At 31.3% G+C, this 17,390-nt stretch overlaps 1 protein-coding gene across 1 annotated transcript; it reads right to left on the bottom strand.

The window, feature by feature from the left end:
• Positions 1-13,494: 13,494 nt before the first annotated feature.
• Positions 13,495-17,390, bottom strand: LOC123260210. Its single transcript, XM_044721222.1, has 6 exons — positions 17,370-17,390; positions 16,737-16,923; positions 16,404-16,653; positions 14,732-16,226; positions 13,854-14,671; positions 13,495-13,627 (listed from the first exon to the last, which is right to left on the bottom strand). The coding sequence occupies exons 1-6, from the start codon at positions 17,388-17,390 to the stop codon at positions 13,495-13,497; spliced, it is 2,904 nt and encodes a 967-aa protein (XP_044577157.1).

Here is a 17,390-nt window from a genome sequence, read left to right as displayed (position 1 = left end):
TTTTGTGTCATTTTGAGCTCTTCGAGCTCAAAACTCTAATAGCAGTTTAATAAAATACGATTTTTTGAATTTTCAAACCGCAATAACTTTTGAATGAATGAACCGATTTTTACGCGGTTGACGGCATTCAACGCAGTATTTAAAGTCTCATTGAAAATCTTTAAGTTTAAATTGATCGAACAAGGAATTTTGAAGTAATTCCGAAAAAACACTTTTTTCGGTTTTCTTTCGACAACGATAACTCACAAACGAATCAAAGAAGTAAACTTGTCGCACTTAAATAACAGTTTCATTTATGAAAAAACTCATGCGTAATTTTAAAATGGTCAAACAGCTCTGTTTCAACCGCAACAGCGAGCGTCAAGATACTACTTTTCCCGTATGAGTAATACAAAATTTTTTTTCGATTCAAACTCTATTTTTCGGTATAAAAAAAATTTTTTTAGAAAAAATGAAAATACTGATTTTATAGGAAATTAAATTTGTTACAAAAAAGTTCCTTTGAACAAACATTCTGCGATCAACAGTTTTTGAGTTGTTAAGCTGAAAAGGTGAATATTAACAGTAATTGATACCAAATTTTCTTTAAATTGGAATTTTTTCATCTTACATTAAGGTAAAAGCCCCAGTATATGATCATGTACCAGTATATGAGCACTCCATGTATTTGTATATCTATATTCGCAAACATAGGTATACAAATACATGGAGTGATCATATACTGGTACATGATCATATATTAAGGCTTTTACCTTATGAGCAAGATCACGTCAACTGGACCCCCTATTTTCCACTTGATTATGAAAATTAAGTTCATGTATTTTTTTTATAAGTATATACCAAGATAAAATGATCCCCGAAACGATTTTTAAAAATTTCGATTTTAACAATAATTTTTTTTACAATGACAATTTTAGGTACTTTTAATTAAAAAATGGATTGTAAATCAACCGTTAAAGTTAAATTAATGGGACTTGAAGGATTTGTTTTTAAAATGTTTGTATTTTAATAAAATATTAATAACTAAAAATTATTTGTTTATTATCATATTGTTAATTAACTTTTAAGTTAACAAATGAAAATTTCACTGACTTCTCGGTGAAAAAATGAAGTCTTTTTTTATCGGTTATATGCGTTATTTATTAAAGTTTAAGATTTCAAAAAAAAATTTCACTGCTCGCGATTTGTTTAAACAATATAAATTTATTTATCACAGCGCACCGAGCGCCAGGCGCTGTCAGAATACCGTACTGTCGAACGTCAGACTATGTTACAGCTTCGATTAATTATAATTAAAAATATAATTATCAAACAAATTTTATTATTATTATGATCAATATTATGACTAATAAAATTAGTAAAAGAGGCGCGCAGTAGCCCTATCGGATCCGGCCTTTGCTTACCAAAGCATTGGACCGGGTTCGAATCCGGCGTACACCAATGAATATTTTCAATATTTAAGTGTATTATTCTGCTCAGCCCAAAAAATAAAACGAGTTCCAATCTCAAAAGTTTACCCCCTACCGTAGTCGCTCATGACCTTAGTAGTTTATGCGACTCTAAAACAAATCAAAAAAAAAAAAAAAAATAGTAAATTCTCCATTATTAAAGAAAAATAGAAAAAACGAATTATAGTAATCAATATTAAATTTTGTAGACATTTGTTAACTTTATTTCATTTTTTTTTTTAAACTTGGTTGATAAAAACTTTTTTATCTTCCGAAACATTATTATATTATTATTAATAATATAATAATATATTACTATATTATTACTAGCGGACCAGACAGACGTTTTCCTGTACACATGTCTTAAATTTAAAAATTTCAAGCTTATTTGAATGAGCTGTTACAGTTTGGACCGTTTTGATGAAAATTATTATTAAAACGTTATTATAATAAAATATTTCAATTAGCAACTGATTGATTTTAACACAATTACACAAATTTTTTTTGAATTTCGAAAATAATTTTTTTTCTCAAATGAATATTCGATACTGTCTGTCAGATCCAATGTAAAACATTCCAAGATCAAGAACCATTTATAAATAAAAATTTAATTAAATAAACATTTTTCCGTGGACTGAATTGTGAATCTAAACCATTTTCGAATCCACCTAAAGACACACAAAAAGTTTCATTAAAATTGGTCCAGCCGTTTAGAAAAAGTTCAGTGACAAACACACGCACAGAGAAAATATATATATAAATATATATAAAGATTAATAATATAATAATGTGTCGGAAGATAAAAAAGTTTTTATTAACCAAGTTTAAAAAAAAATAAAATAAAGTTAACAAATGTCTACAAAATTTAATATTTATTACTAGTTCGTTTTTTCTATTTTTCTTTAATAATAGATAATTCACTTATTTTATTAGTCATAATATTGATCATAGTAATAATAAAATTTGTTTGATAATTATATTTTTAATTGTTATTTTTAATTACAATTAATCGAAGCTGTAACATAGTCTGACGTTCGACGGCGCGGTATTCTGACAGCGCCTGGCGCTCGGCGTGCTGTGATAAATTAATTTATATTGTTTAAACAAATCGCGAGCAGTGAAATTTTTTTCTGAAATCTTAAACTTTAATAAATAACGCATGTAACCGATAAAAAAAGACTTCATTTTTTCACCGAGAAGTTAGTGAAATTTTCATTTGTTAACTTAAAAGTTAATTAACAATATAATAAACAAATAATTTTTAGTTATTAATATTTTACTAAAATATAAACATTTTAAAAACAAATCCTTCAAGTTCCATTAATTTAACTTTAACGGTTGATTTACAATCCATTTTTTAATCAAAAGTACCTAAAATTTTCATTGCAAAAAAAATTATTGTTAAAATCGAAATTTTTAAAAATCGTTTCGCGGATCATTTTATCTTGGTATGTACTTATAAACAAGATACATGAACTTAATTTTCATGATCAAGTGGAAAATAGGGGGTCCAGTTGACGTGATCTTGCTCTTATATACTATTTACAATTAACGCTAGAAAGTTAGAAAATTATTAATTTTAGAGATGACATTTTATATTTAGCCAATAAAGAGAGGCTGGCAATAGCCTAGTCGGCTCGGTGCCCGCTTTTCGAAAGAGTGGGACCCGGGTTCAACCCCGGCACGCACCTCTATTTTTCAGTGATAATAAATAAAAATATGTGCGTTGCGTTGCCAGGCCTCTGAAAGTGGCAGAGATAGCCGGGCGGCACATGTCTGACTTAGGTGATCACCCATTTAAGTAACAACTTAAATGGGTGACCACTCTAGTCGGCGTTGGTTAGCGCGAGGGATCTCCGCACACTAGGAGAGGGGCCTAATGCTCCAGTGGTCGACAAAGAAGAGTTTCTTATCAATCATTGTAGACTTAGCCCAGCTCCGACTATACTATCATGGGTTTTCTCTATGGTTTTCCCATGTTACTGTTCCAACAGCCTGAGAGGTGAGGTTCAGGGCGAATGCGGTACAGAAAGCACAAGTCGGTCCACAGCCGCAATATAAAGCAGAGGAAGTGTTGGGTGGGACTTGCTGAGATTCAATATGAAGAAGAGCAAGGGCTTCTTAGGACCTCAAAACGTGGAAATCTGATGAAAATTCGTATTCTCAAAATCGGACCGAAATCTATAACTTCTTACTTTTGAAAATTATTATAGAACATTACTACGAATAAACAAACTATTATAGTGTGATTCCATTGTCTTTAGTATACCTATGGTTATAACCAAATTTCGTTATATTTATAAAATTAAAGTAACTCGTTTTTTTGTATTCTTGACGGGATGAAACCAACTAAGATTACAATTAGATTTGTCTATAGACTATTCTTACCTCATGTGATGTCTTCGTTTTCGGCTTGGCCAGTCAACCTCACTCACGTCTAAAATTGTGTTATTTCATTCTTTGCTACACATTTCTATCTACTTGAGTGAAGTTGAAGTATATTAATAATGTAAAAGGGAGGTTTGATATAATTCTGTAATAAAAATAAACTTTTGACAATAATTGCATCGGTAAAAATATTTTTAAATTTAAAGGATTCCACTTGAGAACAAAATAATTAACTCACTTGAAAATTGTGCAGTTACTGTTGACATAAATAAGAAATCTCGTTTATTGCAAGTGGACTGACTCTATCATCTCAATTTCCGAGATTGTGGGTCAAATACTTGGCTCTTATCCCAATCCGGAATATCACCTCTATTAAAGCTTCAGCAGTAAATAAATAGAGCCGTTTTCGGCCAAGAAAAATACAATACATTTTTAAATTTTATAAATTAACAAAATAGTTTACATAAACTTTATATCCGGCTTTTGTTTAATGAAGAAATATCAAAGATAAAAGAGATCTCTAGAATTGTTCGTCTCCACTTCTTGATCCTCCCTGCACCTTGTCGCTTCACTGCCGTTCTTACATTGTCACAATTCATGCATAAGCTTCCATTTCCATAAAGGAGTTAGTGGCATCATCCTGGTAGGTACTCGTGCTTCATGAGGCTTATCCTCGACAGCATTAAGCCCTCAGTGACCCACATAGTGCACGAGCCAGAACAACACTTTTTTTAAATAACTTCAAATTGCGGAGATGGAAATTTTCCTGTAAAGAGCACACATTCAAACAAGTATAATAAGAATATAAGTTTCCCTTGTTTGGAATTTTATTGTATAGTTGGTATTTTTATAATTTAAACTATTAATAATTACGGAAATACTGAAAGAAAAAGAAATAAAAATTGAAGTTATAGGGGAACCTGGGGCACGAAGGCCCCCCTGGGGCACGACGGCCCCCCTCAAAAATTAGGTAAAAATTTTCTTTTCAATTTCCCTCAAGTTATGACTTCTATAATGTTTTTATGATATTTTGGGCCAATATGTGATATGTGGGGCATAATGGACCACTCTAGAAAAAAATTGTAACAAAAAAAAATTTTTTTTTTTCAAATTGTGATAAATTTGTGGTAAAATGAATTAGAAAAAATTTAATTGAACTAAAAAATTTAACAAAAAATTGAATCATACAAGGAAGAGAGGTACACGACGGTTTCGGACATAACGGTCCCTCTCATAAATTAGGTAAAATTTTTTTTTTCCCTTTTCTGTCAAGTTATGGCCTCTATGATGTTTTTATGATATTTTGGGCCAAAATGTGATATGTGGGGCATAATGGACCACTCGAAAAAAAAATTACAAATTTAAAGAATTCATTATTTTAGGCCTTTTCAGGTCAATGAATCAGAATGATTTTAATTGAACTGAAAAATGTAATAAAAAGTTGAATTATATAGCTTATAAAAAATTGAAAACACACTTTTTTAAAATTAAAACAGTAATAATTATATTATGAATTATTGGTCATGGTATTCTTTGCACCAGACAGAAACCTAATCTCAAAGTTTTATTTGAATTCCTCCAAGGATGTCTTTCTCTACGCAATTCACATTTCTAATTTTGACTTGATAAAAATATAAAAAAAAAGGTCTGGTTCAAGATATTACGTAATATTACGTCTTTAAAAAGCTCAATCTAAAAACTCAACCTGTGATTTCAATCAATGTAAACTAATGTTACCAATTCATTGCTAAATAACATCTCTGTATTTTTTCTTGTGCGTAGGTTTAAAACCTCTGAGTGCAATGAAAGAAATTAATTATATTTTTAATTATTATCTATTTAAAACTAATTAACAGCTTAACAATAAAATTTATAATAATTCTTTAAGACGTTAAAAAAATTACACTTTGAATAAACCATGAAATATACATGTTCAATGATTAGGAAATCACATCGAGATACTTTAGTGAATATACGATTATTCGCAATGATCACAAACATATTCGTTAAAATAATCTTCGCCAATTCCTGCGCAAGAATCATAAGACCATTTATTACAATTTTTACATTGAATCCATGACTCTGAGAACTCTGAGGAAAGTCCATTGCAATACAGACAATGGCAATCATAATTTTTATATTTAAAATGTGTTTTTTTTTTTTTTCAAATTTTTTGGTTTTGATTTTATTTTATTTTTTTTTTTTTTTTGTTTAATTGAGGCCTTTTTTTTGCTTCATATTGATTTTTTTTTCTGTGAATTCTCGGCGATACTCAAGACTCGTAAGAATCGTGGTTTTTTCTCGACGACGTTTTCTGGGAGGAGAGTCTCTAGATTTTTATGGTAATAGCTTTAGTAAGAAAAAAATTTTTTTTTAATTATTTTTTGGGGAGGGGGCCGTCGTGCCCCAGAAAATAAAAAATTATTTTTTTCGATTTTTTGCAAAATTTCGACTGATTCGTTCGAAGTAGATGGAAAATAAATGAATTTGATGGTTAAAAGCCACAAAAAGGAAAAATCGACTTAAGGGGGCCGTCGTGCCCCAGGCTCCCCTAGAGATTTATACCATTTTTTTATTCCATTCTTTTGCATAAAATGAGAAGCATTTATTTATAAATTAAAAGAATTATTTAAGCATTTCGGCCGAAAAAATTAATAAAAAATAGAAGATTTTTTTTTGGAAATACTGAAAATAAAATTTTGTAATTACAAGTTTTTAGTACTAATTTAGTAAGTTTCTTAAATTTCAGGCAAATGGCCAATGGTCACTAAATCTTTTTAAAATAGGATTAATTAGCCAACTATCAAAATCGAATAATTGATCTTATCCATCTTGTATTTTCTAAAAAATCATCTTATGTTGCTCGTTTGAAAAAAAAAACTGAAAAAAAAGTTTACGTGGAAAATTACCACTACAATTGACTGGTCTTTGGTAGATCTAAACGTACATAAATCGAGATTAACTTTAAGCCAGGCATGGGCGCTGTCATTTGTTCAATGGTGCAGTTGTGCTGTATTTTTCTTATCTGTCATGAAAATGCAGCAAAATATTTGAATCTAAAATTAATGTACAATTTTTTAAATTGTCTACATACAATATATATACTTAATTTATGCGCTATTATTTTTAGAGACAGTAATACACGGAAAAAAAAATATCGCTCTCAGAGCCATACTGCAATGCTACTGTAGCTATCTCCACTTTACTAACTGTTAGATTCTTACTAGAACCATCTAGTAGATCGCACTGACAGGTATACGTTAATTAGCTAAAATAGCAAATCGTATTGCTGGAAGAGCCAAACGGGATTGCTGAGAGCAGTAAACACCTTGCTGTAGTTTCAGATTTCACGCGTAGTCTTGTGTGTTGACATATTTCATAACCTCAAAAATATTTGTTTTGCTTATCGTGAATTCAATGATGACTACCAAACAAAATATCATTTATGGATTGATGCAAATTTATTTATTATATTGAGTAATAAATTAATATTATAATGATGGATAACTAATAAATTAGTGCATAGCTTATGTTTTTTTTTATTTTTAAACAAATTTAAACTTAGTTAAAATAAAAAACTTCTGATTATAATTTTATTTAATGACGTTAAAGTTAACAGTCACTTTATAATTTTTTAATTTTATTTAACAAATAAATTTTTTCTGAAAAATTATTTTAAAAAAATTGCATTTATGATTTTTTAAAATTTCTACATGTCAATTTTTTTTTTATTTTTTCTACCATAATTTATTTGTTGAAAAAATCCTAAAGATTATTAAATATCTGCTAAATTAATTTTCAATTATATTTATTAGTGATAAATAATATGGAATCATGTTTTTATTTAAATTATAATTTATTATGATAATTATCAAAATTTTTTATTGACCTTTTTTATGTCAGTTAATTAAATTTTTTTATTCAATCAAAATTAAGTAAATCATTTCAAATTCATCAATTAATAAATATAATTTTTGAAATTATTGTTTATAAATATTATTATGCATTGAAATCATTATTTATAAATATTGTTATTCAGTTAATAGATATTGGTACGTGTGTATGTGGTTATGTTAGACGGCGCCGTTGAAAAATGTAGTTACACGGAAAAAAAAATTTCGTTCTGGTAACCTAACTGTAGAGTTACCACAACTATACACAGTTTACGATTCGTTGTAGAGTTACAGTAACATAATGTTATTTAGTTCTTATAACTCAATGTTGTTGAGCTCTCAGAGCTCTACGGGATTGTTCTCAGAGCCAAACGGTATAGTTGGGAGCGCCCTACGTTGCGCAGTAGTGGAGTGCGCTGACATATTTCATAACCTTCTAAAATGACAAACAGAATTATTTTGTTACTCATCCATATTATTAAAAATATATGAGGACAATTAAGTTTCCAGTTTATTTATTTAAGGAAATAGGTTTTTTTTTGTCAAATTGAATTTCGTTAGAACAGTTTTGTATTTGTCGTTTTTCAAGGTTCATTTGCAGTGACTGTTAATTTAATTTATTAGTTGAATATATTGTGATAAGTAATAAGTTATCGGAATACATTCAAAAGACCCTATTTAACACAAAATAAAATTTTTTTTCGTTTATTTATCTTTTCTTGTGCATATACGGTAGTGATTTTATGTCCAATATTTATTAATATAATCAAGAAAATAAGATAATTTTGTGACGACCATATTTTTATTTTACAAATAATTTTTATTTGTAATATAAGTTCTATTATTATTTTATTTCTATTATAATACTATTCTTATTTATCATAAACAATTATTGTTGGAAATATAAATTCGTTCTGTCGCATTTATTTATTAAATTATCAATGCTAAATCGTAAAAAAAAATTATTAATCAGACTGCCAAAAATTTGTTATAGTCTCAGAACGATCCTGTAGAGTTATGAGAGGTAAATAACGTTTAGCTCTCAGAGCTCAACGATGTAGAGTTGCAGGAGCCAAACGGTATTGTTACCATAAGAAAACGTTAATATACTGGAACTTTTTACAACTAACTAACTACTATAGAGTTCCTATAGCAAAATTTTTTTCTCCGTGTAGTGATTCTAGCTAACTAAAGTATTCCTACCAGAGCCATACAGTATTGCTACTGTAAGAGCTTTTATTCGGTTTGCTAAGCACAATGACACGTATTTCTTGATTCTAAAATAGAGAAGAGCAGCAATAAAATAATCGAGGGCGTAACAGAGTTTATACAGTACTCAACTTTATTCCGGTATATCCTATTTATTGTCATCTCGTTAAGCTGGGACGAGCATATTCACATCTATGAACAACGCAATGAGGCTATTGGTGCTAGCTCGTTCGGTACGAAGTATTTCCTTGAAGAGGATTTTACGAGGCCGTTTGAAGACTCTGACATCGCTTACTTAGCCTCAATCGCGCTTCGCGAGCCAACCTGGCCTTGTTCGACTCGTTAACGAGCACTCGAACTCCGCACAATTTTCTGTCTCTCGTGCAATTCGCTTTTCCTTCTTCATGATTTTCCTCTTTCTCTATCTCTACTATTGTTCCTGCTTTAAACCATTACGAACGGTAGCATCCGTACGTTGCCAAATGAGAGATAGAGAGAATGAAAGCAAGCAACCAGATCCTGCTGACTCGGCAATCCCATAGTCCGCCCTGCGCTGTCGGCGAACTATTGTTTCTTGTTTCGCTGATGCTTTTTAGGTGGTCCACGCTTTTGGCTCTAACCCACGACTCTTTCGTCTCAACCCAGAATTTCTTTCCGCTTTTTTTATTTTCATTTTCATTTCGGAATTCACTTTTTTCTTTGAAATTATTCACTACGGTTTTTACGTGCCATCCGGATATGCATGAATACAAATTTTAAAACAAGGTCATTTCGAACAAGTTTTACTGGTCATGATAAAAATATGAATTCACTCTATTTATATGCAGCTATAATATACACTTACAAAACCGCTGAAAATGTTGCCAAATAAAACTCAAATCAGATTTTTGCTTTTATTCTGTTGATGTGTACAATGATTCCTACATGAAGAGAGTCAGCATCTTTAACTGAACTATGATTATAGATAATAGTAGTCACATTGTTAATTAATAACTTAAGCTACGAAAGTTACAATAAGATCAGCATGTAACTCGGGCATTCCATATTAAATCGACCCCATTTAGTTTAAATGAAAATTTTTTATCTTTTTTTATTTCATTAAAATATAATTTAGAAAGTTGTCAGATTTTCTTAAGTTAATGACTTTTTGTTCACTAAGTATCCATAATGGTGTGTTTAGAATAAAAACGAAATGTTGTTTTCATTGTGATACTTTTTTAACTTTCCGCTAAGAAAATCGAAGATTTTCAAAAATCGGGAAGTTATTATTTTCATCCCGTTTTACGAAAATCAAGTTTTCATCGAATCTCGATGAAAACTATTCCCGCGATGGTGTATGTATGTATGTATGTATGTATGTATTTATGTATGTATGTATGTATGTGTGTGTGTGTGTGTGTGTGTGTTTGTGTGTGTGTAGGTGTTTAAAAGTTATTCCAAAAGTTATTCCAAGCCGTTTAAAAGTTATTCCAAAAAAAACATATTTGAAAAAATTTTTTTTTTCAGTTTTTTAAAGATTTCTCAAAATCTATTGATCTGAATTGGTCCAAATAGTTTTCAAAATCTAAGTTTGGTGAAGCCCTTTCGACTGGCACCAACCGCGATAAAATCGGCCAAGCCGTTCAAAAGTTATAAGAGGTTTACACACACACACACACACACACAAACACACACACACACACACATACAGACACCGTGACAACCTCGCGGGGATAGTCAGGGAAGCTTCCTGTGACTTTCAAACGTCGAGATCTGATGAAAACTCGATTTTTGCTAAACCGGGTGAAAACAATAAGTTCCCGATTTTTGAAAATCTTCGATTTTCGTAGCGGGAAGTTAAAAAAATTTTTTCAAATGTGGTTTTTTCGAATAATTTTCAAACGGATTGACCGATCAGTTCTAAAAACTAATCAGCTCTTAACATCGGAAAACCACATCGATCGCCACCAAGCCGGTCAAAATCGGTTGATTCGTTCGTGAGTTATCGTTGACGAAATAAATAAAAAAAAAAGTGTTTTTTTCGAACTACACCGAAACTTCCGGTCTGATCAATTTAAGTTTGAAAATATATCATAGAATTTAAAAAACTGCGTCGAATGCCGCCAACAACGTGAAAATCAGTACATTCATTCAAAAGTTGAAGAGCTTAAAAACGTAATAAATGTAGGTTTGTGCGCTTAAGTATGAAATGAGCGGGAAGTTGCACGGATGGCCTTTAGGGTCAACCATTTTCCTAATTTTTTTTCTTAATTTCTAGAACTTTAGAACGGTTGGCTGTAAGAAACATTTAAATAATCAATTTTGAAGTAAATTTTACGCTCTATACAAAAAGTATTTTGCAAAAATTACTTCAGAATGGCCTTTCTCAAGATATCAATGTTTAAACATAGCACGGAAAAAAATAAATAGTAAATGCAACATGATGCAGTCTTGGTAAATAAACATGATGAAATCATGTTGCAGCCATATGATTTGTCATGTTTCGGCTACATGGCAATGATGTGGCAGCAACATGATTTTCACGTAGCCTTAATAACATAAAATTAAGCTGCAACAACTAAATATTTATGGTTCAAAAAAATTATTTATTATCAAGCAACTAGATTTTTTCGAATTTATAATATTGCAGATGCAATAGCGAACGATGTTTTTCTTGTCATGTATGGTATAACACCGATAGCATTTGATCGTCATTATCATGCGTGGAATTTAAAAATAAATAGTCACGCTAATTGTGTAAGGAACCCTAATCTTTTACCTCCAATTGTACCTTGTCTATCGATAAAAAAAGGCTTGAATTATGTTGCAACAAGACACTTAATTTGAAAATAACAACAATTAATTTTATTTTATTTTTTTTTATTAAAATCCAACAGCCCATAGGGCCAATAACAGGGTTACTTAATTAATACAGAGTTGAAGATAGAAACAGAGTATTAACAATATTAAATAATATATTTAATGACTCTATATAAACCAATGCTTTAACTCTTAAGTACTAATTATTTCCTTATATTAATCAATTTATCAACGTTCACAACTTTTTGACCAGAAGCTAGAGGAAAGTAAAAAACAAACCAAAATAAAACAAAACAGAAACAAAAGATAGTTACATATTCTAAGTGCTGATTATGATAGGCTTACAATGTTAACTTCGCAGAGTATCCTAGAGTATGTACACGGAAAATAAATTGTGGTAGTGGCAACAGCAACTGTAGTTCCATTTACCGCAGGCTGTAGTATGACCTGAGACAACTCCAAACTGTGGGTAGATTTACTCCAATATTGTAGTTAAGCGTTAACTATAGTAAAAAGTATGATATGGTACAGCATGCGGTATTTGTAACTCCAATTGTAGTTTAATTTACTTAATATGCGGTTAACCAATTGCATAAAAATAAACGGTATATAACCTAAAATTTTTATAGTTTATAATTAAAAATTACTTACTGAGTTATTTATATATAATAAATATGGTAATTATTTACAAGTGGGGTTCATCCATGCTGGGCCATAATATTTTTTTTTTTTGATCAAATTGATCATTTTTTTTTAATTGTTCATTTTTTTATGTATTTAAAAAAAAATATATATATATTAAAAACATCAAAAAAGATAAAATAGAAACTTTATCCAAAAAAATGAGAGCCAATTTTTTTTCCAACTTTTGATGGCAAAAAAGCTGTCGAAATCTTTATTTTTTTCTCTCACGACATTTTTTATCATATATACGTCGTAAAAACAAACAGAATAAAAAAAAAATTAGATAATGTTAATGCTTCACCTAGATATGAACAAAAATAGGGTGGACCCTACTTGTACATAATTACCCTAAATATATTTAGGTTTTAAAAAAGTATGAATTTAAAAAAAATGTCTGTATTTTTTTTTTTTTAATTTTTTGTTTTTACAAAAATAGAAGGATTTATTCGTATTAAAAAATATTTGTTAATAATTAATAAATCATTTATTAGAGACCAGTTTTTAGTATTAAACAAATATTTCTTAGTATTTAAAATAATTTGTTTGTATTTAATAAATCTAATATTAATTCATTAAATATTAATAAATCTTTTTAAATACAAATAAATATTTGTTAAAGACTAAAAAGTGGTCTCTAATAAATGATTTGTTAAATATTAACAAATATTTTTAACTATAAACAAATCCTTCTATCAGTGTTACGTTTAGTATTTTATTTACAGATGATTATTTATGAGACGCTATAATAAACGAGTATACTAACAAGAGACTAACCCCAAATTGGCGAAATAGCGGGAAGGGTTCCTTCTGTAGTACTTTCAACTCCCACGTGGAGTATTTGTTATTGCAGTGTGCAGTTGAATTTACCGCAAGATTGGAGTAAATTCAACTTATTGACTTAGTAAAATTTGACGCATATTGAGTAACTGTTATCACTTATATGATATTTGTAACTACAGAAACATTTACTGCAATCTTGTAGTAAATGATACTGCACATTATTTTCCGTGTAATATTACCATCCAGACAGCTAAGGTTTATTAATTTTATATCTATTTATTTTAATTCTTTTATCAACAATTATTATTACGCATGTCTATGAGAATAGATGCAATGGAGCTAGTGGTTAGCAGCTGGTTAAAGTCAAAGAGATCAATACCCGTATCATTATTATCAATACTACTATTATTATCAATATTATTGATGCTATTAGAGAATAAGATTACATAAAGTTGTAAGTCTATATAAAGGCGATGCCTGTGCCAAGGCTGATCTTACCAAGGGTACCTGAAAGGGATGTGTAGACCTAAGATTACGGGGAGGATATTTGATTGGAAGTAGTGTTAAGAAACTCGGGCAATGTATTAGTCTTCTACAAAGACCTGCGATAAACAATACCCCAGCAAAAATTCTTCTCTCTTCAAGGGTTAACATATTAGCACTGCGACATATATCCAAGTACTCAGCTCCGCGAGCAGGGTAATTCCCTGTCATTTTGTACATCAAATACTTTAAAAACTTCCGCTGAATTTTCTCAATTGAATGTGCGTACTTTTTGTAGGTCGGTGACCAAATAATAGATGCATATTCCAGTTTAGGACGAACAAGCGCGGAGTATAACATTTTAACTGCTTCTAAATTTCTAAAGTTTTTTGTTGCTCTTATCACAAAGCCTAGGGTCCTGAGAGCTGACGCAGCTATGGTAGAATAGTGATTCGTAAATGCAAAGTTATTGTCAAATATTACCCCAAGATCCCTACAAGAAGATACGTAATTAAGAGCAATACCATTGATAGAGTAGGGATATTGGATATCAGCACTCGATTTACTAAACGAAATAACCACACATTTACGTTCGTTAAGCTGAAGCTTATTTAGCCTCCACCAAGCTGCTATAACATCTACGTTACTTTGTAATTCAAGGCAATCCGTCCACGATCGTATGCGGGTATAATATTTAGCGTCATCAGCGAATAATTCAAAGGGACATGATATTACACTCTCGAGAGGATTTATAAATATTAGGAATAACAATGGACCCAAGTTAGAACCTTGAGGTACACCGGAGGTTGAACTGAAGGGTACTGATCGGAATCCATTAAATATGACATAGTTGAGCCTATTGGTGAGATATGACATCATTAGTGTAAGTAAGTAAGAGGGTAATCCAAGGTCGCGAAGTCTATGTATAAGGATAACCGTGTCTACCTTGTCAAACGCCTTAGCAAAGTCTGTTTGAATAACATCAACCTGGTCACCATTATTAATATTATTATTTATATATTCAGTATAATAAATTAAGTTAGTTACTGTAGAACGACGGCAGAAGAAACCATGTTGAGCATTACTAATTGCTACACTGACATACCGCAACAGCTGATCATAGACATACATCTCAAACACCTTTGCAAACACAGAGATTATTGAGATGGGTCTATAATTAGTGACTGAAGTTGGGTCATCAGCCTTATGTATAGGGCAGACTTTGGCGTTTTTCCATGATGATGGGAATATCCCATGTTTGATAGAGCATTTTATTAACTGAGTCAATGGTTTGACAAAGCAGGCAGCAGCATCCTTAACTATGAGACATGGAATGCCATCTATTCCCGCCGACATTTTGTTAGGAAGCCGTTTGATGTACTTTAAAATGGTGGCTTTGTTTGGAAAAATTATGCCACCCAAATAGTCGCTGATTGTGTTGATATTAGAGAGATCAGCCGAGTTGTCAAAAGGAATGAAAACGCTACTGAAATGCAAGGCAAACTCATTAGCAATAGATTGCGGGTCAGAATTGGTGACATTATTAATACAAAAACTAGTAGGGTACTGACTCTGCCTTTTACTATTCTTAATGAACCTCCAAAAATTCTTAGGATTATTTGCTAGACTATTTTCAGCTTCGGTTTGGTATTTTCTATGGGCATATTTAATCCTTAACTTCAGTGAACCTCTAAGGGCATCATATTGACTTTTATAATACGAAGAGGGATGCTTTAATAATTTCTGTCTAAATGTTTCTTTGAGTTTACAGTCACAAATGATGTCCCAAGTGAACCACGGTGGATAATTAGAATTGTCCTGTTTAGAACATGCACCAGTCTTTGGTAGGGACCTATCAAAGGCTGATTCTATAAGCTGATAGAAAGCTCTGCATATATCCTCCGGAAGTAGATTATTCATTAAGTCCCAGCTTACACTGCCAAGAGCATCCATAAGTGAACCTTTATCGTATTTATGAAAATTGTATCTACTAACTGGGACTTTAGTAATATTTTTACCACGGTTAATAATGGTTTGTAATGATATTGACAGTACTGGATGATAAGGGTCAAGTTTGAGAAGAGGTTCATTATTAATCATAGTAGCGCATTCTATGGTGCCAAATACTAAGTCTAATAGTCTACCCATTGAGTTTAGCACATTATTATATTGAATTAAGTTAAGGAAACACGAAAAAGAGTGTATTATCTCAGCCTTGGCACATACATATCCATTATTGACATAAGAATAGAAGTGAGGTGAATTAAAGTCACCGATAACCACCAGCTCCCTTGCATCAACAGTGCGGTGGGTTGATAAGGCATCTAGGAAGTCCGAGTAGGCTTGAATGTGCAGATCAGGCGGCACGTAGAGTGCTATAATATCAATTGCAGGATTCAAGCCAACAGTAACACTAACAACATCAATTTGAGGGAACTGTTCAATTATTTGATCTAGATTATTACACTGGACTTGCACAGAAGTATTGCAGGCAATTAATACGCCACCACCTGATCCCCTGAATGCCTCACGTTGATCACACCTAAAAATATTATATAGATTAGAATCAAATAATTCTGAGGAAAAAATACTATTGTTAAGCCAAGTTTCAGTGAAGATTTAAACATCATAATCAATGATAGAAGAACTATATAATACATTATGTAATTTAGATTTAAGTCCCCTAACATTCTGGTAATAGACATAACTTTGCTTATACGAAGTATTCAAAATTGAAGAGCGCTCTATTCCTGTCCCTGACGAGGAGGAGGCTTGCTGGAGATGATCGTCCTGCCACGCCTCGTCACTAGTCGAAGATTGTTCTCCCCATCCGCAATACGACGCTGAAGTTCTTCCCGAGTGTGTTTGTGCTGTTGTTGTTGTCTCCAAGTTCGATCGTGCGTTATTATCACGTTGTCCAGATTGAGATCCGGAGGAAGTTGCCTGGCCTTCTTGGCCCTTAAGAAGTTCTGGATTATTAAATCAGGATGGCTTGCGTTAGAAAACATAATTTTCAGGGGTCTCAGTTTTTTGAGAGCCGGAGAATATTTACCGACACGGAACTGCGAAGAGGGCACATCAATATCAAGAGCAGAACAGAATTTGTTGACAAGAGCTGAGTCCGCTATGGATCTGGACTCAATATCCGCGTGCACAGATTCAGGACAGTTGAATAGTATGACGCTGTTACGTCTAGTAAGGCGTTTCTCAATTTCTTCGAAAATAAATTCCTCATCACCCTATGGCAGATTCCCAGATGCATTTATCTTATCCGTAATAATTTAATTACTTTTATCACAAACCAAAGCTATTGGCAATAAAAATTGTATATAATTTGAATAAACAAAGATATCGTTCACAAATTGTATAATTCGATAATTTACTCTTATTTTCATCTGCAATATTATAAATCCTAAAAAACCTAGTTACTTTATAATAAATAATGTTTCTGAAGCATAACTATTTAGTTGTTCCAGCTTAATTTTGTGCTATTAAGGCTACATGAAAATTATGTTGCTGCCACATGATTTTTCTCATACTACCGCAACATGATTGTCATGTAGCCGAAACATGAAAATCATTTTGCTGCCACATGATTTTTCTCATGCTACCGCAACATAATTGTCATGTAGCCGAAACATGACAAATCATGTGGTTGCAACATGATTTCATCATGTTCATTTACCAAGACTGCATCATGTTGCAT

The sequence above is a fragment of the Cotesia glomerata genome, linkage group LG2 (genome assembly GCF_020080835.1).
Source record: "Cotesia glomerata isolate CgM1 linkage group LG2, MPM_Cglom_v2.3, whole genome shotgun sequence".
NCBI lineage: Eukaryota > Metazoa > Arthropoda > Insecta > Hymenoptera > Braconidae > Cotesia > Cotesia glomerata.
This window is presented reverse-complemented; position numbering and strand designations above follow the sequence as displayed.